Source organism: Balaenoptera acutorostrata, chromosome 1 (assembly GCF_949987535.1).
Source record: "Balaenoptera acutorostrata chromosome 1, mBalAcu1.1, whole genome shotgun sequence".
Lineage (NCBI taxonomy): Eukaryota > Metazoa > Chordata > Mammalia > Artiodactyla > Balaenopteridae > Balaenoptera > Balaenoptera acutorostrata.
The window spans coordinates 69,448,684-69,471,071 of record NC_080064.1 but is presented as its reverse complement, the minus strand read 5'-3'; the positions used below and the strand labels follow the sequence as shown (position 1 = coordinate 69,471,071).

Below are 22,388 nucleotides of genomic sequence, written 5' to 3'. Positions count from 1 at the left end.
GATTCTGGAATGCCAGTGACCTATAAAGCTAGTAAAATTCTACATTATTATACAGGAAGTAATATAATTATATACTTTGTTGCCAAAAACATGTCATTACTAGGGTACTCAATATCACTCTTGAATTTGGAGAATTATATACCCACTACTTATACCTTGTTTAGAAGCACACTTTACAAAATACACCTCACTCTACAATACAAAGATATAACTTGGTCTTTAGAGCCAGGCAGTCTTAAATATAAAAACCACATCCAACAGATTCTCTAAACTAGCATGATGTAATGCATCTGAGCTTTAATTTCCTAATAAATAGAATGGGGATAATATCAATTATTGTGTTATTGTAGTGATTAAATAAACTAAAATGAGCCATCTAGCAGAATGCCTGAAAAATCTTTCCTCTCTTCTTTCAGATTATTCGGTATAAATCATGCTGATCTAGTTTTTAATGTAAGCCAATAACTAAATATAAGCCAATAACTAAATCAGTAACTAACCATCAACCATAGGAACAAGCTGCCCAAAAACATATTGAGAGAAGATATTTCTGGTATATTCATCTGTGTATTATTTTAAAGTTTTGTGTAGTTTTCCAATAGGCTGGACGGAAGCGTGTGGAACCCCAAGGAATTTTCTGGTCAACACTGAGACCAAACACAGGTTAAGGGGCTTCGTTTGTCCTTTTTCTCTACCCTCACATCCTAACCTCTGGACTTTATCACTCAGTTGGTAGGAAGAGGCAAACTCAAGTAAGTAGAAGTATACAAAGAACAACAACAAAAAAAAAAAAAAAAAAAGGAAGAAAGAAAAGAAAAAGGAAAAACAAGAGAGTGTGATAATGCCCAAGGCAAAGTTCATTTAAACTACTGAGATCAAAGCAGGAGGAGTCAGGAGAAAGGGTCCATCTAGAGATAAGGGCAAAGGAAGACAGCAGGCTTGTTCCCTGCCCTGGAGCCTAGTAAATGCCAGCCTCTTGCTTCTGACTCAGCCTCTGGAAAAGAAGGGAGTCTTGAGCTCCACCTTGTGTTTAAACAAGTTATGGCTTCATGGTTGACTATCCAGCTGTGGATACTCGCATCTCAATGTCCTAAAGGCACCTCAGTCTCTCCATGCTCAAAAGTGAGCTCACTCTCTTAGCCCCAAAGTAAGCTCCTCCTCTGCTTCTCTCTGTCCTCATGAGTCAATGTACCCAACAAATCCCTCCAAGTCAGAACCTGGGAGTCATCTCCACTTCCTCTCCAACTAACTCATATCCAGTTAGTCTCCAAGCCACACTAATATTTTAAAATCATTTTATTATGAAAAATTTCAAAGTCACAAAAATACAAACAAGAATATAAAGACCCAGGGACTTCCCTGGCGGTCCAGTGGTTGAGACTTCGCCTTCCAGTGCAGTGGGTGTGGGTTCAATCCCTGGTCGGGGAACTAAGACCCCACGTGCCGTGCAGCGTGGCCAAAATAAATAAATAAATGTAACTTTGTAAAGGAAAAATACAACCTTAAAAAATATATATAAAGATCCACATGTCAGTCATTACCCAGATGACACGGTTTTCAGTTCATGACTAATCTAGTTGAATCCTACCCACTTTCCTTTCTCTCCCCAGATCTCTGACTTCTAACATGAAAATATTTCTGATCTACCCCACCTCCCCTCCTTTCTCCTTGACTCTGTTTTGTTAGCTTTTCATGTCTTACACTGTTTTAGCAGGTCTACCTGGATCTTAGCTAATTTTCCTTATATTTCAAAAATTGTTTTGAAATTCAAGTCCAATCAGATTTCTCCACTACATAAAATCTGATGATGGCCATCCTTTACCCACTGAATTTAGTCTGAAATTCTTAGCAAGTGTTTTCCCGGTTTAGACCATATCTGTCTGCATAGATTCTGGCCCTACAGCCTCTACCTTCATGCCCGGTGTTCCACAATATAGTTCTCCTCTAAAGTATGATGCTTCTGCAGGCTTCAAGCATTTGGGTGAGTTCTTTCCCTTGTCTGAATGGATCATTGGGACCCCTTTTGTTCGTCTGAATTCTTCTTATACTTCAGTGCCTGGCTCAAGCATCTCTTCCTCTTCTAAACCTTCTGTGCGAATAAGCTTCTCCCTTTTATCCTGAAAACTTGCTGAGGAAACCATCTCTTCTCTGAGTTACCAGTGTACCGCTAAACACCTCATTTATTTGTTATACACACCACATCCTAATAATTTGGGTTTTTGTCTGTCTTCTTCAGCAGCCATGGATCCTGTTATGTTACAGGCTGTGTGTATGCCTTTGTTCCTGTAGTGCTCAACCTGGTGTGTTAGGCTTGAGCCAGTAAGAAGTTTTGCTGAAAGAATGCTGAATATTTCTCCTTATTAACATTTTTTGATAATTTTTAAATAATTTACCTTCTCTTTAATGGTGTTATAATGAATTTTTCAAGTGACATCCTAATCTAAATATTTATTTTATAATCCCACAAGAAGTATTAAATATAGAGACACAGAGAGTGGGTAACATAACTGATAAATTGATTTAAACAATGGAAGTAAGACCACAAAAGAAGCAGACATATATTTTCCTATATTGTACCCATTCAAAGAAACTTTCTCCTTGAAAGTTAATTATTATGGAGTTAGACACTGGGAAGTTTAAAGCTATTTAAATAATTCAGATTTATATATTACTTCACAAAGATAATTTTTTTGCCTATCTCCACTATCTTGGGGGGAGAGAGGAAGTTACTTTCAGATAAGTGGTATTTCAAGGAACAAGATTGGAGTCAGACCATTTAGGGAATTTGCCTATATTGTATATCCAGTCCAAAAGATTGGGACATAGATAAGAAAATGTTTTTATTTCCAAATTCTTGATAAGGAAGCTAAGAGGTCAAGTGTTCAAAACTACATAGTAGAGAGAAACACAAAAATCAGTGTCAATCTTTGTTTTTTTCTTCCAGTTAATGTATTACCCAAGACTTAAAAATATGTTGGAGTCAAATACCATATTGATACATTAATTTGTTTTTAGAAACACAATCAGGTGATATAAAGTGGCTCATTTTCTTAGACTTGACCAATAACTCAGACATAGTGAATTCTTTTCCTCAGTATTTTTGCATATCATTTTTGCAGCTATAGACCACAGGGATACAATCTTCATCATTCTCTGTATTACCAATAACTGATCTGAGAGCACAATTTCTTTTAAAATTAATATAAACTTCTCCCAGTATGCAGTGAAGGGAGTCAAATTTTGAAATAAAAATTGAAACTTTTATTTTAATAAGAACTCAATTACATGCTCCTATGTTAACTTGCTTTAGAATGTGAACTCGGACAGCAGGGCACAGATCCTGACTTTTTGATTAATTTTTACTTATTTCCCAGTGTAGACATACTCACATTTGGGAACTGGGAAACTCCATAAATATTTGAGTAACTGAATGATTGAATCAAACCCAAAGTGTGTGAAATATTTTTCTTTAACTTGATTTAGGTTCTTGTGTGTCAATTTGTGAGATACTCTCAGGTAATTATAATAAACTAGTCTAATTTATTTTGAATGCATACATAGACATATACGTTTGCTTTCTGAGTATATATGTGCATATAGTCATATAGAGTTGCATAATATCTCTGTATACAGAATAGATCAATTAATAATACACACATGTTAATAAAGTATTAACTCTTCAACATTTTAATATAACGGCCATTCATAATTTCTCTTACTTGATTATCATATTTTCAGCAATTTTCCTTAACTCCTCCAGCATTTATACACTTTAACTTAGGGGTGACAAATGCCTAACCAAATGCTAAATGTGAAAAACAGTTTTAAATATGCTTTTCAAATTTTAAAAATTTTAAATCCTCTAAGTGAGGTGTGTACTTCCTTATATCATAAGCCACACCACCTTCTATTGTCTGACACTTGGTGGAGTCAAACTTTACGTTACCCTCCTGCCTGGCCTAAACAAGCTTTTTGAGAGCTCAACCTTTGCACTTACATGTCTCCAAGTCGTTGGCCTCTAAGGGGACCTCAAAACTCTTCTCTTGCTGCTTTACCTTTCCACTCACCCAAGAATAAATCAGGTCACATGCTGGGAATTAGAACTTCCAAAGGGACAAGGGATTGAACCCAAAAGAGGTGCCAGTGGGAGTGTGAAAAGAGACCTGATGCCATAACATGAAAAAATATTAGGTGAGAGGCCTGGCCTAGCTTTGCTCTAGACATTGGAGAAAATGATCTTGCTTCTTGTGGACTGACCAGTTTTCTCATGAACTGGTTTTTCCAAGAAATTGAAACGGTCTTGTGCCAAAAGTAGAGTCTGGGTCCCTGAACCATTGTGGGAGAAGCCACACCATCGACCTGAACACTAACCTTGGCCTCTGACTAGAGCAGCAAATAATCTTTTATTGTGCTGAATCACTACATGTTGAGATATATTTGTAGCAGTTGGCCTATTATAATTAATGTAATAAGTGAAAGTGATAAAACATATAAATATTAAAATAAAATTATGGAATAGAGCTGTATAGGTTGAATATATTGAAAGGATAGGATTTGCAAATCTTACCTGACTGTCCATAGTAATCATTTAAAAAAAAAAAAAAGAGGAATTCACCTCTAGTTGTCTGTCATATATTAACTTCTATACTTAAATCTATAATGTTTGAAAATGATTAAGTGGAAATAAATTTTACATTAGAGATAGAATACAAATAAATTTTCTATTTTCCTTCTGAAATCTCTACCTCAATATCTTTTCTTCTCTCAAAATAGACCCATAATCCATTAGATACATTCTTATCTTATATATTTGCTTAAAATGATTCTCACAGAGGCAGCAGGATGCAACAGTTAAGAAAACAGGCTTTGGACCAAACTATTTGGCTCTGTAACTAAATGGCTGTTTGACCTTGACAAGTTACATTTCCTCTCTATGGCTTCTTGTCCTCATCACTTAAGAGAATAATAATGGTACCTGCTTCCTAGAACTTATGTAAGGATTGAGTGAATTAGTATTTATATAACATTTAGGAAAATCTCCAACTCTTAGTCATCAATATACATGTTCAGTAAGCTGTGCTTAAATTAAATGTTATACAAATCATCCTTTTAAAATAATTTTTTTTAAATTTTAAACCAAATCAAACCAAATTTTTAAAATTTTTAACCAACTCAAACCTTGGTTTGATTAAAATGGAGAATAGAAATTCAAGACATTTTCCAAACTCAACTCGTAGCACTATCCCCCTATGATTTCTCCCTGTGTCCCTGATTAGGGTTCCCTCTACCTCCAGAAACATCTCAATCACCCTTAGGCTTGCATGTTTGCCCAAAATTTTGCTTTCCTCTTAGTGATTTCCTTCTCTTTGTCTAACCAATACTTATCTACCTTAAATTAGCCAGTTTGGGTCTGTTAGTTTCCTAGGGCTGCGCTAAGAAACTAGCACAAACTTGGTGGCTGGAAACAACACAGATTTGTCCTCTCACAGTTCTAGAGGCCAGAAGTCTGAAATCCAGGGGTTGGAAGGTCCATGCTCCCTTCGAAGGGTCTAGGAAAGAATCTTTGCTTATGCCTTTCTAGCTTCTAGTGGTTGTTAGCTGTCCTTGGCATTCCTTGGCTTGTAGCTGCATCACTTCAGTTTCTGGCTCTGTCTTCACATCGTCTTCTCCTCTGTGTCTCCATGTCTGAATTTCCTACGTAGTATAAGGACACCACTCTTGGGGCCCTGCTAATTTAGAATGACCTCATCTTAACTTGATTATATCTGCAAAGGTCCTATTTCCCAATAAGCTCACACTCACAGACACTGGGGATTTGGACTTGAGTATATCTTTTTGGGAGACACAGTTCAGCCCACAGGAGGATCTAATGTCTCCTCCAGCCCCTCATAATCACTTCTGAGAAACACTTGTTTTCTATTTCATTTATTTGACAGATAATATAAATCTGCTTTCTGATTTTTAAAAAGGGTTTATGAACCTATATATATATCTTTTCTGGTAAATTACAGTATAAGAGTATAAGGGTAAGGACCATGGATCATCATGTAATTTTTTTGTATTTGTGTACCCTTCCATATACAGTACAATACATATGATAATGAATAAATACATTAATGAATAAATGAAGGGATGCAAACCAGGTAACACAATATTCTTCTGGGGAGTAAGTGACAAAAATAAATGTCACATGATTAGAGTATATCAATGTGTAATCTCTGATTTTTCATTTTTAATTTATGGTATGCTTTTGACTGATTATAAAGAGTATTATAATTTCACAAATAAGATATTCATTGACATTATAATAATTAACTTATATGTAAAAATTTGAAAAATAATCCAATATAGATTCAATAGCTATGTTTAGTGTTTTTGAAGTAAGAGATTCTATTTTGCTTTGCAACTGCAAAGGTTTCACATTTAAACAAGAATAACCAAGTATGGAATGTGAATTCTTTTTTTTTAATTAATTAATTAATTTATTTATTTATTTGGCTGCGTCAGGTCTTAGTTGCAGCACGCTGGCTCTTCATTGCAACATGCAGGCTTCTCTCTAGTTGTGGCACTCGGGCTCTAGAGTGTGTGGGCTTAGTTGCCCCGTGGCATGTGGGAGCTTAGTTCCCCAACCAGGGATCAAACCCACGTCCCCTGCATTGGAAGGCAGACTCTTAACCACTGGACCACCGAGGAAGTACCTGGAATGTGGATTCTTATTATTAACTTTTCTTAGAAATAAACATCACATACCTTAAACTATTTAACGGGCAAAATTCCCAAAAACTGATGGAAACTAGGAATTCATCTCAATTGTATAAAAATAATGTTTTAAATTGATATGTCCACAGATGATAATGAGTGTGGAAATTTAACGCAGTCCTGTGGTGAAAATGCTAACTGCACGAACACAGAAGGAAGTTACTACTGTATGTGTGCACCTGGTTTCAGATCCAGCAGTAACCAAGACAAGTTTATTACTAATGATGGAACCATCTGCATAGGTAAATTCAACTATCTAACTTAAAATTTGTACCTATCTCTTATTGCTTATACCTCCAGAGATTAAATAATATTCAAATCAAATTCTGTCAATCCTTGATTGTACCCCGTTGTTAATACTATCAAAAACTTCATTAATTCCCTTAATTCTCCAGTATGGTGTCAGTTACTATGATATATTTATCCAAGGGTATAAGAAAAATAGATTTTTTTTTTTGAGAATATCAACCAGTTTACCAAAAAAAAAAAAAAAAAAAAAATTGTGAAGTTATGAGATCTAGCATTGGTGGCAAACAACAGAATAAATGTTTACACTTTAAAGTAATATATTCACTCCAGAAAATTATCATTGGTATCACCAGATATTGATGCTTATATAAATATGAACTCTGAGATGGGCCCTACATTTTCCTAGAAAGTGTTCAAGAAAGCATTACTTGTGAAAAAATTGTCCTAGTGCTTTTACTGCTGCCTGCTGAAAGTTTGTCACACTTAAGATCTGCATTCTGTTTTTCTAAACACTAGAGTCCTATTTAGAAAATCACCTCAGATTCACTAAAATGTCTTCTGGAGGGATATTAATTTCAATTCAATCCCTAAGTGAAATATTGTGAGTCTGAAGAGAGTATCTAGATTTTTTTTAATGTCCTTCTGTTGTATTTTGGTCACACACTTGATTTATCAGTTCCTATAGTCTGAGAAAAATAATTGCATAGAAATTTCAGAAGATGAACAATTTTCAGAGACAAATTCTCTGGAGCCAAAGACTTTAACTTTGAAAATACATTATGAATCATCTTAATCATGGTTTCTAAGAAATTGTCCAGTTTACCAACAGCTAGTATAATTATGATTGATAATAATCTACAGAATTAACAGATGAACCAAGGCCCTGAGAGTTAATTACATAACCAGGGGTAGATATGAGACTTGAACTCAGGACCGTACATGCAACATAGGCAGGAGTAAGGTGCTGCTTCTACTTTCCGTAGTTAGATAAACGAGAGATGTCTAAATCAATATAGATCACACTAAAGCCTTTGATGAGCTTCTAGTGAGGTTCTCATCAGTGAGCTAAGGAGAAGTCTGGCAATGTTATTATTAACACACATGATAGTCAGGAGATAATGTTCGAAGAGAATGTATCATTGAAATGTCTGTATCAAAGAAATTATCCTGTCTTGTGTACTTATGGTTCACAGCATTTTCTCTGCTACGTAAACCAGGTAGATTTTATTCTCATATTATAGCCAAGGGAAGTGAAGAGCTATTCCAGATTCACACATTTAGGATAAAGGGAAGATTAGAATCACAGTCTTGTATCTAGAAAGCCATTGGTATTTCCACAAGAGTCTTAAATGGGTGGCCATTTAAATCTCACATGAATCTGGATCATGCAAATGCAGTGGATCAACTTTGCAAGGGCATAAATGATTTAAAATATGAGAAAATAATGCTATTTCTGTTGAATTATAATTTTGTCTTTATTGTTTGCAGCAAAAATTTTTATTGGATTATAGCATTACAATATATGTGAGAAATTAGAATTTTCCCAGAAAACATAGTACCCCACTCTTTGTTCTTCTCAAACCTAAACTCTTGTCTCTAGTTTTAGAATGTTATATAATGTGTGCCTATTTTATCTTTAGTAGATAAGTTCGAACTATGTAGCTATATAAGCTTTACTAGAAAAGTTCTAGTTAATGAAGAAATGCAACTTATAACATCTTAATCACTGGAATTTAATACAATTTTAACTGTGCTCTCCATTCCCTCTTGTCTCTAGAAGACATCTGTCTTTTCATCTGATCATGTTTACTTTTAATATGCCTCAGTTCACAAAGGGATATATATTTCTCTCTCTGTATTCCTTAAAAGTAAAGAATTCCTGTTTAGAAAAAAATTAATCACAGATACAGAGAAAACACACACACAAAGATAATTGAAAGCCAACATTTTACGGGGGTGTAATACATTTGTAATGTAAGACTCTTTCTCCCAGTACTCAATTATTATTGAGATACTGTGGAAGGGCCCTACATTTTTGCTAATTCCCCTTTTAGCTATTTTAAGTAATCAGTAAACAATAACTTAGATTAAAACCCAATACCCAATATTGAGTCCTTCAATTTCTACCTGTTTTGTTTGATGGATTATTCAGTGAAAAAAGTCATTCTCTGGAAAATTGTTATTTCTCACCAGTTTTGTTGTCCTTAAAGATTAAGCTTTTTTCAGAAGCAGAACAGCTATTTATTTTCCTTTTTTTCCCCCAGTCCTATAGTAATTTTCCTTGTGCACTGTGATAATCCTCAGGGAATTTGAACAGAGAATCATAATTCTGTTTCCTTTTTATATTAGTGTATCACCTTGTAGTATATTGCTTCTGATTTGAAAGTTTAGCTGATCCTTAAATTCGACATGTCTGGTAATTATAGTCATTAAGAACCTCTATAAAAACATAATGAGGAGGAACCAAGATGGTGGAGTAGAAGGACGTGCTCTCACTCCCTCTTGCGAGAACACCAGAATCACAACTAGCTGCCAGACAATCATCTACAGGAAGACACTGGAACTCACCAAAAAAGATACCCCACATCCAAAGACAAAGGAGAAGCCACAATGAGACGGTAGGAGGGGCGCAATCACAGTAAAATTAAATCCTATACCTGCTGGGTGGGTGACTCACAGACTGGCAAACACTTATACCACAGAAGTCCACCCACTGGAGTGAAGGTTCTGACCCCCACATCAGACTTACCAACCTGGGGGTCCGGCAACAGGAGGAGGAATTCGTAGAGAATCAGACTTTGAAGCCTAGTGAGAATTGATTGCAGGACTTCAACAGGACTGGGGGAAACAGAGACTCCACTCTTGGAAGGGACACACAAAGTAGTGTGCGCATCGGGACCCAGGGGAAGGACCCCAGGGGAGACTGAACCAGACCTACCTGCTAGTGTTGGAGGGTCTCCTGCAGAGGCAAGGGGGTGGCTGTGGCTCACCGTGGGGAAAAGGACACTGACAGCAGAAGTTCTGGGAAGTACTCCTTGGCGTGAGCCCTCCCAGAGTCTGTCATTAGCCCCACCAAAGAGCCCAGGTAGGCTCCAGTGTTGGGTTGCCTCAGGCAAAACAACCAACAGGGAGGGAACCCAGCCCCACCCATCAACAGTCAAGTGGATTAAAGTTTTACTGAGCTCTGCCCACCAGAGCAACAGTCAGCTCTACCCACCACCAGTCCCTCCCATCAGGCCTCTTAGATAGCCTCATCCAGCAGAGGGCAGACAGAAGAAGCAAGAAGAACTACAATCCTGCGGCCTGTGGAACAAAAACCACATTCACGGAAAGATAGACAAGATGAAAAGGTAGAGGGCTATATACCAGATAAAGGAACAAGATAAAACCCCAGAAAAACAACTAAATGAAGTGGAGATAGGCAACCTTCCAGAAAAAGAATTCAGAATAATGATAGTGAAGATGATCCAGGACCTCGGAAAAAGAATGGAGGCAAAGATCGAGAAAATGCAAGAAATGTTTAACAAAGACCTAGAAGAATTAAAGAACAAACAAACAGAGATAAACAATACAATAACTGAAATGAAACCTACACTAGAAGGAATCAATAGCAGAATAACTGAGGCAGAAGAACGGATAAGTGACTTGGAAGACAGAATGGTGGAATTCACTGCTGCAGAACAGAATAAAGAAAAAAGAATGAGAAGAAATGAAGACAGCCTAAGAGACCTCTGGGACAACATTAAACGCAACAACATTCGCATTATAGGGGTCCCAGAAGGAGAAGAGAGAGAGAAAGGACCGGAGAAAATATTTGAAGAGATTATAGTCGAAAATTTTCCTAACATGGGAAAGGAAATAGCCACCCAAGTCCAGGAAGCGCAGCGAGTCCCATACAGGATAAACCCAAGGAGAAACATGCCAAGACACATAATAATCAAATTGGCAAAAATTAAAGACAAAGAAAAATTATTGAAAGCAGCAAGGCAAAAATGACAAATAACATACAAGGGAACTCCCATAAGGTTAACAGCTGATTTCTCAGCAGAAACTCTACAAGCCAGAAGGGGGAGTGGCATGATATACTTAAAGTGATGAAAGGGAAGAACCTACAACCAAGATTACTCTACCTGGCAAGGATCTCATTCAGATTCGATGGAGAAATCAAAAGCTTTACAGACAAGCAAAGGCTAAGAGAATTCAGCACCACCAAACCAGCTCTACAACAAATGCCAAAGGAACTTCTCTAAGTGGGAAACACAAGAGAAGAAAAGGACCTACAAAAACAAACCCAAAACAATTAAGAAAATGGTCATAGGAACATACATATCGATAATTACCTTAAACGTGAATGGATTAAATGCTCCAACAAAAAGACACAGGCTTGCTGAATGGTTACAAAAACAAGACCCATATATATGCTGTCTACAAGAGATCCACTTCAGACCTAGGGACACATACAGACTGAAAGTGAGGGGATGGAAAAAGATATTCCATGCAAATGGAAATCAAAAGAAAGCTGGACTAGCTATACTCATATCAGGTAAAATAGACTTTAAAATAAAGAATGTTACAAGAGACAAGGAAGGACACTACATAATGATCAAGGGATCAATCCAAGAAGAAGATATAACAATTATAAATATATATGCACCCAACATAGGAGCACCTCAATACATAAAGCAACTGCTAACAGCTATAAAAGAGGAAATCGACAGTAACACAATAATAGTGGGGGACTTTAACACCTCACTTACACCAATGGACAGATCATCCAAAATGAAAATAAATAAGGAAACAGAAGCTTTAAATGACACAATAGACCAGATAGATTTAATTGATATTTATAGGACATTCCATCCAAAAACAGCAGATTACACTTTCTTCTCGAGTGCGCACAGAACATTCTCTAGGATAGATCACATCTTGGGTCACAAATCAAGCCTCAGTAAATTTAAGAAAATTGAAATCATATCAAGCATCTTTTCTGACCACAATGCTATGAGATTAGAAATGAATTACAGGGAAAAAAACGTAAAAAACACAAACACATGGAGGCTAAACAATACGTTACTAAATAACCAAGAGATCACTGAAGAAATCAAAGAGGAAATCAAAAATTACCTTGAGACAAATGACAATGAAAACACGATGATCCAAAACCTATGGGATGCAGCAAAAGCAGTTAGTTCTAAGAGGGAAGTTTATAGCTATACAAGCCTACCTCAAGAAACAAGAAAAATCTCAAGTAAACAATCTAACCTTACACCTAAAGGAACTAGAGAAAGAAGAACAAAAAAACCCCAAAGTTAGCAGAAGGAAAGAAATCATAAAGATCAGAGCAGAAATAAATGAAATAGAAACAAAGAAAACAATAGCAAAGATCAATAAAACTAAAAGTTGGTTCTTTGAGAAGATAAACAAAATTGATAAGCCATTAGCCAGAGTCATCAAGTAAAAGAAGGAGAGGACTCAAATCAATAAAATCAGAAATGAAAAAGAAGTTACAACAGACACCGCAGAAATACAAAGCATCCTAAGAGACTACTACAAGCAACTCTATGCCAACAAAATGGACAACTTGGAAGAAATGGACAAATTCTTAGAAAGGTATAACCTTCCAAAACTGAACCAGGAAGAAACAGACAATATGAACAAAACATAATGAAAAACTCTGGTACAGGGCAAGAAATGACCCTAGCAAAATTCTATATCTTTAGTCTATATTCAAATACTATTTTCCATGGATGAGGTAATTTCATTGCAGAAGGCCTTGAGTGAGATTTAGCATCCTGCCTATTTTTCTTCTCCTTGCAATCAGAGTAAAACAGAACTTCTGGTGCCCAGCTCCCAAGAGCCGTTGTTCTAGACTCGCATTTCACAAGTGGGCAAACTGAGGCATCCAATGGTAAAGTGACTCTCCCAAAACCAAATGAGTAGAACCCAAGAACTTCTTCACGTTTTCTGTGTGCTTAAGAGCAGTGTTTACTACTTGTAATTTTTTATGTCCTATTGTCTTCGGTACCCTGATAAGTACAGATTTTTTTTCTGGCTTTGAATAATATTAACATTCAATTTTGTTTTTGCAAATTGCTTCCACTAATTGAGCATTGTATCTTTTCTTTGCAGTCTATGAGTTAAACAACATTAGAAAATTCAGTTATTGGTGAAAATTATAAGAATCAAAACAATCATATGATCATGTTTTGAAAGAAGATTATGATAAAATACTGCTGGGTTGGCTCATTGTAGACAGGAAAAACAAGCATAACCTTATTAATGAAAAAGTAGCAAATGAATGTTTTGACATGCAAAACAAGGAAATGCGTGTTATGATGTGCTTACATTTAGCAAAATCGAGTTATTAGTGTTGAGTGTTTGGTTGGTAGTGGAAAAAGTGGATCAGTTATTAAATATAGTTTGTCAATTCTAGCCTGACTGAAATAATTATACAGCAGCAATTTAGCTTTCATGAATATGGGGGAAGGGGTTCTTTTTCTCTTTTACAGCTCTAGGGAGTACCAAAACATGGCAATTTAATGAGACACTCATTATCAATGTGTTTTCTCCAAACCTACATACTCACAGGGCTCCTGCTATTAAGAAAACACGCAATATGAGTAGAATCACTGGACCTGATTCCCAATTACAATATCAGGTACCTACTATATCTTAGGCACCCCTCCAAACACCTTTACATACATTTCCTTGTTTGTTATGAAAAAGAACTCTTCTGAGTTAAGAGTATTTTTATAATACTACCCAAGGTCACAGAGCTAATGAGTATTAGAATCAAGATTTGAATTAAGGTCTTCTACAGGGCCTTTGCCTGTAGGAAGGAGGATACATAGTGGTTTTATTAGATTCAATTAGGCCCTACAAGAAATTGCAAGAGATGTTAGTATGGATCTCGATGTAAAATAGCAGTCACATTCATTTTGGCTGAGCCAGTTTCATCCCTTTTGGGCATGGATACTCTTTCAGTATTTTATGAATCTCTTTGTATTACTAGGTAGCAAGGAGGCATAGAATGATATGCTAAGGATAGTGGAAGCTCTTTGACTACCCTGAAACACAGCCAGTTGTGGTTGTCACACACTCTGTACCTGTTACTAGGTTAAACTCAGTAAGTTCTACTGCTGAGGCCCAGAGTGAGAAGGATATCAAATTCAGCAAACCTCATGTCTACATTTTAGTAAAAAGTTAGAGAAACAATAATGTAAACAAGGAAAGTACAAACAATTTAGAAAACATGTCTTTGACGGGATGATTAAGGTTTGAAAAACATTACTTTGGTAGGGTGATTAATATTCTTTTAGAATATTTGGAGTCAGAATATAAAAATTTGCATAGTCTTAATCTCAAATGTTTATCTCCCAGGGTATGACCTCATTATTTTTACAGATTAACATTCTGTCACTTGGTGAATTCAGAAGCTGAAATACCCTAGTTGGTCCAAAGCTGACGTGCTGGGATAGCAGACAGCTGAGTGGGTGCTGGGAGGGCTGGAACCAGAGAAGAGACCCCAACATAAGGACCTCAGGGTATGGAAGATGCACAGGGGAAAACTGAAACCGTCAAGAACACCAAGACTGTGTACGTACACCTGTGCCCAAAGTGCACGAGGAAGAATGCAAATGGAGTTTGTAAAGCTAAGATAGGTATGCTGCTGAGAGATTGGGCTTAGGACAAAGTTCCCAAGAAAAGTTGCACTTTTGAATGATTTTGAAATTGGGAGAAATCAACACTTCATTTTCAGTTAGCCATAGAAGGTATCTGAAAATATGAAGTGGGGATATTCAGAGAACATAGCTTTCTTTCCCATGAAATAAGTTGTTCTATTTATGATACTTCATGGATCTCTTCACACCTTCACTGAGGTATTATCCACATTTGGGAACTGCACAAATGACTTCTTCAACACTGCTCCAAAAAAGACTAGTCTTTTGCTTTCTCATATTTTTTTCTCACTTCATTGATCTCATGAAAAATAATAATTCTAGTCTGCCCTCCCACCTGACTTCTTCACTTCAGCCCAACCTGGAATGTTTTTGTTCATGATTCTCCAGATCCCAAGAGCCAACCTGCTATCACCCCCTCCTTTATTTCTGTCCTTTTTTTGTGTGGAGTGGCAGTTTATGAACACATATATATAGAAATTTGAGGAAGAGGGTGAGGGTGCTAGGGCAGCATTTGTTTATTTAAAAGTAGAGAACTTGGACTTCTAGGTTGTACAGATCGTGACTATGAAGACTTGGCAGAAGAACAAGGGGTTTTCTACCTCTTTTTCAGGTAGTTAATAGTCTTCCTAAGTCCAGTACCCTCACCTTCTTAGCTAATGGAAATTTCTTCAAGAATTGGCAAGAGACTTACTGTCAGTTCCAGTTTCTGGTGGTGTGAGGTTTAATGGGTTTTTTTGTGTGTGTGTGCCATTATTGCATTTTTAAAATGAGAAATGAGGATCAGCTACATTTCAGATAACTCGCTAGATGACATCTTAATTGGACTTTGATTACTCCCCCTTATTATGGCAAACAGGGTTGTGCCACTCTATGAGTCTTTAAAAAATCAAATTATATGTGCAAGATTACAGATTAATGCATTAATCTAACATAGAGAAGCTCTAAGATGTCAGGGCTAGGCTAGGAGCACAAAAATCTTTACATTAGTTTAAGTTAATGATCTGGACTCTTCAGTTCCTTGGAATCATTCCCTATTGGAACTCTGCCTACTGGCAGAGTATTTATTCTGTATTTATAACTTTCAGACATATTTCACTATTCATTATAGTACGTAAAATTTTAAATTAAGAATATAAATTATGTGAGTTTATAACTTACCATTTTTATTGTAGCTTTGATATATTGCTACTGAAAATCTAAGACTTAATTCTGTACAGTTTGTTACTTTACCTTTGATGACCATGTATTAAGAATCATAGTAAAATATAACCTGAACAAAAGTAATAAATTCTGGTAAAATTTTAAGGGAGTGGAATCATACATTCTGCTACATCTTAATTTTTAGGTTTACTTATATGGAAAAATGAGGCTTTGGAAAGAAAATGGGCTACTCCTTTTTGCCCTCCAGATTACTCTAAACTGAGTTGTTACAATCAGTTTAATTTAATACTAGAAAACAAAGAATTCTAAATGTATTTTTTAAATTAGGTCTTTAATTAGGAATAAATATTACATCATCAATGATTGAAATTACTCTAATGACTTTGTTGATGAATCATGCTATTCAGAAAACAATTCAAGGGTTGGTCTATGAATAACATTTTCAATATATTGTCAAAATGGATTGACCAAATCAAAGTTAAAAATATATTTGCAGCTAAGTTTGCTCTGTCATTTTCCAAATGATGGAATTTTTCTTGCTTTCTTTTAAAATTTGATATGAAATCACTAACTGTATGTAATACTATTATCAACAAGGTAGCAACTATATGAGCACTAAATTAAAATTTTAATTTTTCAAATATCCCCAGATATAGATGAATGCAGTGAATCATTTGCCTGTGGTGATCATGCAATGTGTAAAAATGTGGATGGTGGATATAACTGCTCCTGCAAGGAAGGTTATCATACATCCACAGGAAACTCACAGTTCACACCTAATGATGGCACTTATTGCCAAGGTAAATTATTTTATTAAATTTTATGTATTATCAAAGCACTATGTAAAATATGTACTACACGGTTGTGAAGTAGCAAAGAGCTACATCTTCCAAGAAATGTGCTGGTAGTCCTTTATCTATAAAATGACATAAGAAAAGTTACAGTTTTATTTAATGAAAGATGTAGACCACATGTTTTATGTAATTACCATACCCTGTTTCCTTAGGGTAACTACAATTTTCTATTTTCCATAAAATATTGCATTTTAATGAATAAAAATAAATGAATTTTTATTATGAATAAAATTTTAAAATAACGAATAATGAAAAAAATTTTAAATAAATGAATTTTCATGAATAAAATAAACGAAAATGAAACTCAAATGATAAGAATGTTTTTAATGTCTAAATAGGTGAGCAAAATCACTGGAATCAATATAATTATCTTAGGAAAAATATTTTTTAAGACTTAATATATAATCTGTTTTTTTCTACAGAAATTGTGAATCCAGACTGCCATTTAGATGATATCTGTATTGCGGCGAATATTAATAAAACTTTAACAAAAGTGAGTAAAGGTATTGAATTAAAAATACACTCTATTTTGACATTTTGGTTTCAGCTTAAATCTTTCCAAAGTCGCTTTTTTTAAAAGAGTAACAAGCAGTTGATCTTCATGTAGAGTTGAAACTGTTTACTTATAGAGATCTAAGTATCTGATAGGATTAATTTGAAAATCCCCCAAGTACTGAAGAAGACTTACGTATTTAATTTAAGTTACTTTTTCACTATTCGGTAGACTGGAAAGTTATTTTCAACATGTAAAGAAATTGGATGGATAAAATAGTAAAAACACACTTTGACCCCAGGCCATTTTCAAATTCTAAGGAGACATAACTGAATGCAACTAGATTTTGTACACCAAAGTAAATACTATTTCAAAGAGTAAACAGAGTAGGACATTCATAAAATTACTGTCCTGAGATTAGAAGTGTGAGTCTCACATGACTCATTAACAATGAGGTAAAAGCAAATTGCCATTTTATCATGTAAAAAAATGTCTCTGGTTAATTAAAATCTAATTCAAATTAAGTTATAATTTATTTTAATTAATTTTAAAATGATAAATTCAAACATGTATTGCCTTTCTGAAGTAACTTCTATACTTTTTAAGCTATTTGCTAATCCTTTGTAAATAATTTCAGGTTTCATTGCTTTGTGTTATGGTTTAGATGTAGTCTGATAACTTATTAATGTATAAGAGAAAAAACTCAGAACATATTTATCATGCAACATTTATTCTTGAAAAGATCTAGTAGTGCTTTAAACTGGTTTCCTTTCTCTGGACTCATTTTTGTTCAGATTAGGCACATAGAAGAACCTGTGGCTTTGCTACAAGAAGTCTATAGAAATTCTGTGAAAGATCTTTCACCGACGGATATAATTACATATATAGAAATATTAGCTGAATCATCCCCGTTACTGGGTTATATGAATAGCACGAATTCGGCCAAGGACACCCTTTCTAATTCAACTCTTACTGTAAGTATGTTGAGCTTTAACTCAATATAATTTAGGCTTAAAATTTTCCTTACATTTGTGATTAATGTAAAAGTCCAACATTTTTAAAAGATATACTTTTTTTTTTTCAACAGGAATTTGTAAAAACTGTGAATAATTTTGTTCAAAAGGATACATTTATAGTTTGGGACAAGTTATCTACAAACCATAGAAGAACTCATCTTACAAAACTGTTACATGCTGCTGAGCAAGCTACCTTAAGGCTATCTCAGAACTTTCAAAAGACCACTCAATTTGATACTAATTCAAGTGATATAGGTAAGAAGCCAAGGTCAATTTCAAAGCAATCGAGTTTTCCAAACAAGCCATTCTCAAAAGAGAAGAAAAGTCTTTAAAATATTGTTAATTAAACTGGCAGTTGTTTTATCAATGTAGACATGAATGGTGATGCATATCACAAGAGTAGTTGCGAATGAAGTGTGAATAAAAAGGATGAGTGCCTAAGACTTGCCACCTACTTATAGCCTCCACCTTTTCCTTTCTCTGAACTGTTTAGCATTTAAATGCTCAGAGACCATTACTCCCTTGTCATCTTATGCCTTGGTAGGATCTGTCTTGACCGATCATAGTACAGACAGATTTTCTGAGTGTAGTATATTTCATTTTTTTAAGTTTAATTTTTATTGAAGTATAACACACAGACAGAAAAGTGCACATATGAAATGAATATAACTTGACAAATTTTCACAAAGTGAACACGTCTGTATAAACAGCACCCCAGAAGACCCCTCATCCCCCCGGCAGCCACTCCCTGCCCCGTACAGGTTATACCATCCTGACTTCTAAAACCACACCATGAGCATAATTTTTAGTGTCTCTGCAATAGTTATGGATAGATCATATTTTATGTAACCATTCCCTATTTTTCTAATGTTGAACCTTGAAGATGTTTATTTTTAACGTTGAAATCCTTTGGGCGTATATCTTTGTCCTGAATGTAGTATATTTAAATTTCTCATTAGGAATCCTTTGCCTTTCGATAATATAAAGCAATTAGCATAGCAAATTGGAATGTTTCCTGCTTTATGAAATCTCATATTTAACACATTAAGAATCTGTATCAAACTGAGGCTGCCTGTAAAGTTGTTCTGAGGAAACAAAGTACACTTTCTGCAGTAATCATTGCATATACACCCCTATTATATTTTCTGGTTGTTATCCTGCTGTGCACCTATAGATATACAAAAATCATTATCTCATCGGGATTCACCAGTTACTCAAAATTAAGGTAGCAAGCATTGTGACCATATATAGGAGCCTAAATTTCTATGATGTTCCTGCATGAAAAAGGTGAAAGTGCACCAGGTAAGGAAATTATTACTCAAGAATTTAAGTCAATCACTCTGTATATAATATATTATATTGTAGATATCATCCTCTAATACATTGTAGTTGCTTGTCTGCTTTAGTAATTATGATTCATAGCTTCTTTGTGTACATACATATTTTCTTTTATTTTATTCAATAAAGATAGAATTAAACCATGAATGCTATAGTGAAATCAAACAAATAAACATGAATCAGATTTTTAAATACAAATTATAATGTCCAAACATCATGTTCAGAATATGTTCATTCTACCTGCCGTAATTAAGAAGTTGAAATATAACAATGATGGATGAAATTGTCTCTAACTAAATAAATATATTGATTAAACTAATTTCAGAGAATTTATTATTTTCATGATTTTGTTTCAGCTCTCAAAGCTTTCTTTTTTGATTCATATCACATGAAACATATTCATCCCCATATGAATATGGACGGAGATAATATAAAGATATTTCCAAATAGAAAAGCTGCATATGATTCAAATGGTAGGACTTTGACAATCTTATATACAATATTTCAATGTTTTGCAATAAATACCATACATTTGATTGTATCATATGTGCATATAACTTGTGTGGTTTTCTATAGAAAAATATTTTATGTTTATACACAGAATTTCCATATTTATATTTTAGATTTTCATTATGATAAAAATACCTGGGTAGAATTTTAGCGGGTGATACCTAGATCCTTCTTGTCCTTGATCCTCCAACTCTGTAATTGTCTAATAATGTTAAGATCCCAGTGGAAATATACAAAGGAACTGTGATTTTATTCCTCATTTTGCAGCAGTCAGGTGCTATAATTTTCATAGAGTTCTTCTAATATTTCTTCTTCAGTAATCCTTCATATTCCTCATTGTGAGACTGAATTTGGGATTGTATGAGGAAGACGAATAGAGGTAGTGTTCAAAAAGGTAGAAAGTTATTGTTTAAGCGTGAATTTCTCTTCCACTCATTTCTTAGTTTTTGTACACTAAACTCTTCAACTAAACTAAAGGCAGGATTTCTTAAGAAATGGGACCCGAGAATGCTAGTACTAGCAAGTGACTTTATGATTATCTAACCTAATGTCCTCATTTTATGGATAATGGAACTAAGGCACAAGAAGCTAACGGGTTTGTCTCTATGTACATCAACAGATAATACAGAACTAAGACTTGAAGAGAAGGAGTTAACAAAGAAATCAGCCCTGACCAGCTTTCCCTTGTCACCTAACCACAGGCAAACTAGCAGCTGCTATTTTAATTTAACCATTTATCTGCTCTCGTAGTGCAATGCACTTAGAAAAAAAAAATCTCTGTTGATAATAGAATTGTTGCTGTTCACATATAGGTCAAAATATATTACCTATAAAACATGAATTATAATATTTTCTCAAAGCATTGTGGGTGGTCATACGTACAAATGGAAAATATATACAATAACACACATATGTCACTTTTACAGACATCACTTTATTAAAAAATATGTTGTCTTTATTGTTAAAAAGCATGTTGCACATTCATTCTCAGAAGACCATCTTTTAAAAAAAATTTTTACAGCGCTAATGTGGGAATTTTTTTTTCTAATCCATTGATATTACCCTTTCCATTTTTTCTTGTCATTTTTTATTCAAAAGTAAGAAACAGATGGCCATAAAAAGCAAAAATAACTAAGCCATACTGCCATTGAACCCATGGCTCTTATCCCGTTACATCATATTCTAATTAACCAAGCACACGTAATATTTAGGAGCAGATCCAAAGAATGTGTTAAACTGTTGTATTTTCAAAGACAATTTGAGTAGTATTTGGAAGTTTAGAATAAAGACATTGAAAATACTTATCATAGTGACAGATGATGAAATTGTCATGGAATTAATATCTCGAAGAGATCCTGTCTTAGTGTATGGTAGTTTTGTTACATTTCATAATCACACATGCAAACGCTGACATTTGAAAGGGACAGTAATATCAGCTCTCAAGAGAGCAGAGGGAGAAAATTTATTTTCCTCATGGTTGAATCTTCAAAATAAGGACAAGTGTAAGAAACTGATCAAACCCACTCAATGATGTCTACATGTGATTATTCATTTATTGACAAAATTCCTTAATAAAAACATTCATTAGTTAAAAGCTGCATAGTGTCATTAGGAGGAAAATAAGGGTGGCACAGATGGATTTTTAATCTTTTTTATATACTGAATTTTAGTGCCTATCATTAGTGAATGAACCCCTAGTTTACTGAAAATAGGTACAGATCTGATATGAGAGTTAAAAGCTAGATCAGACCTAGAATTAGTGAGAAATCATGGGAATTAAAATAGGTTCCAAATGATTTAAAAAAAAATGAACAAATACTGGATCAATATTCATAAAAAGGGATTTTGGACCATTCTACGTGGCATGACTCTCCTTTTACCCAAAGTCAAAAATTGATGTTAAATAAATATTTTCCTTTAGAAAGTATCGGAATGATTAATAGATTTTTAAACCCATGTTATCTCTTTGGTGCTTCATTTGATTTTGTACCGCCCACTACTACAACCTCTGAGAAGTTGCTGTTGCATGAACTGGTTCATCAGCTGGACTAGGTCAAGTTCCCCTAAGAGGTTTCCAGGTTCTGCTTCCATCCCTGGTGTGTCCATAGCAAATGCTGGGCTAGTTGTCATCTGGAGCCATCACAATTTCACTAGCCCAACCATGTTATACTAACATTATTTTTTTGACGTAAGTTTTCTGGGCTGGCAGTTTAGGAAAATATGTAATGTATCTGAATTTTAGCAAGGCTCTTAGCAGTATCTTGGGGTGCCTTTTTATACTAAGATAGAAAACGTGAATAGTGACACATTTTTGCAACTTCTAGCT

At 34.8% G+C, this 22,388-nt stretch overlaps 1 protein-coding gene across 5 annotated transcripts in view; it reads left to right on the top strand.

Moving 5' to 3' along the window:
• ADGRL4 (adhesion G protein-coupled receptor L4) overlaps positions 1-22,388 on the top strand; it is a 124,656-nt gene that overhangs the window by 60,288 nt on the left and 41,980 nt on the right. For 4 of the 5 annotated variants that reach the window (XM_057530943.1, XM_057530958.1, XM_028168930.2 and 1 more), the window contains exons 3-8: positions 6,849-7,001; positions 16,502-16,651; positions 17,128-17,198; positions 17,993-18,172; positions 18,286-18,469; positions 19,909-20,025. In XM_057530943.1, coding sequence (XP_057386926.1) covers positions 6,849-7,001; positions 16,502-16,651; positions 17,128-17,198; positions 17,993-18,172; positions 18,286-18,469; positions 19,909-20,025 — 855 coding nt within the window. The remainder of the gene's footprint in view (positions 1-6,848; positions 7,002-16,501; positions 16,652-17,127; positions 17,199-17,992; positions 18,173-18,285; positions 18,470-19,908; positions 20,026-22,388) is intronic. The other variant, XM_057530970.1, reaches the window with a different exon arrangement.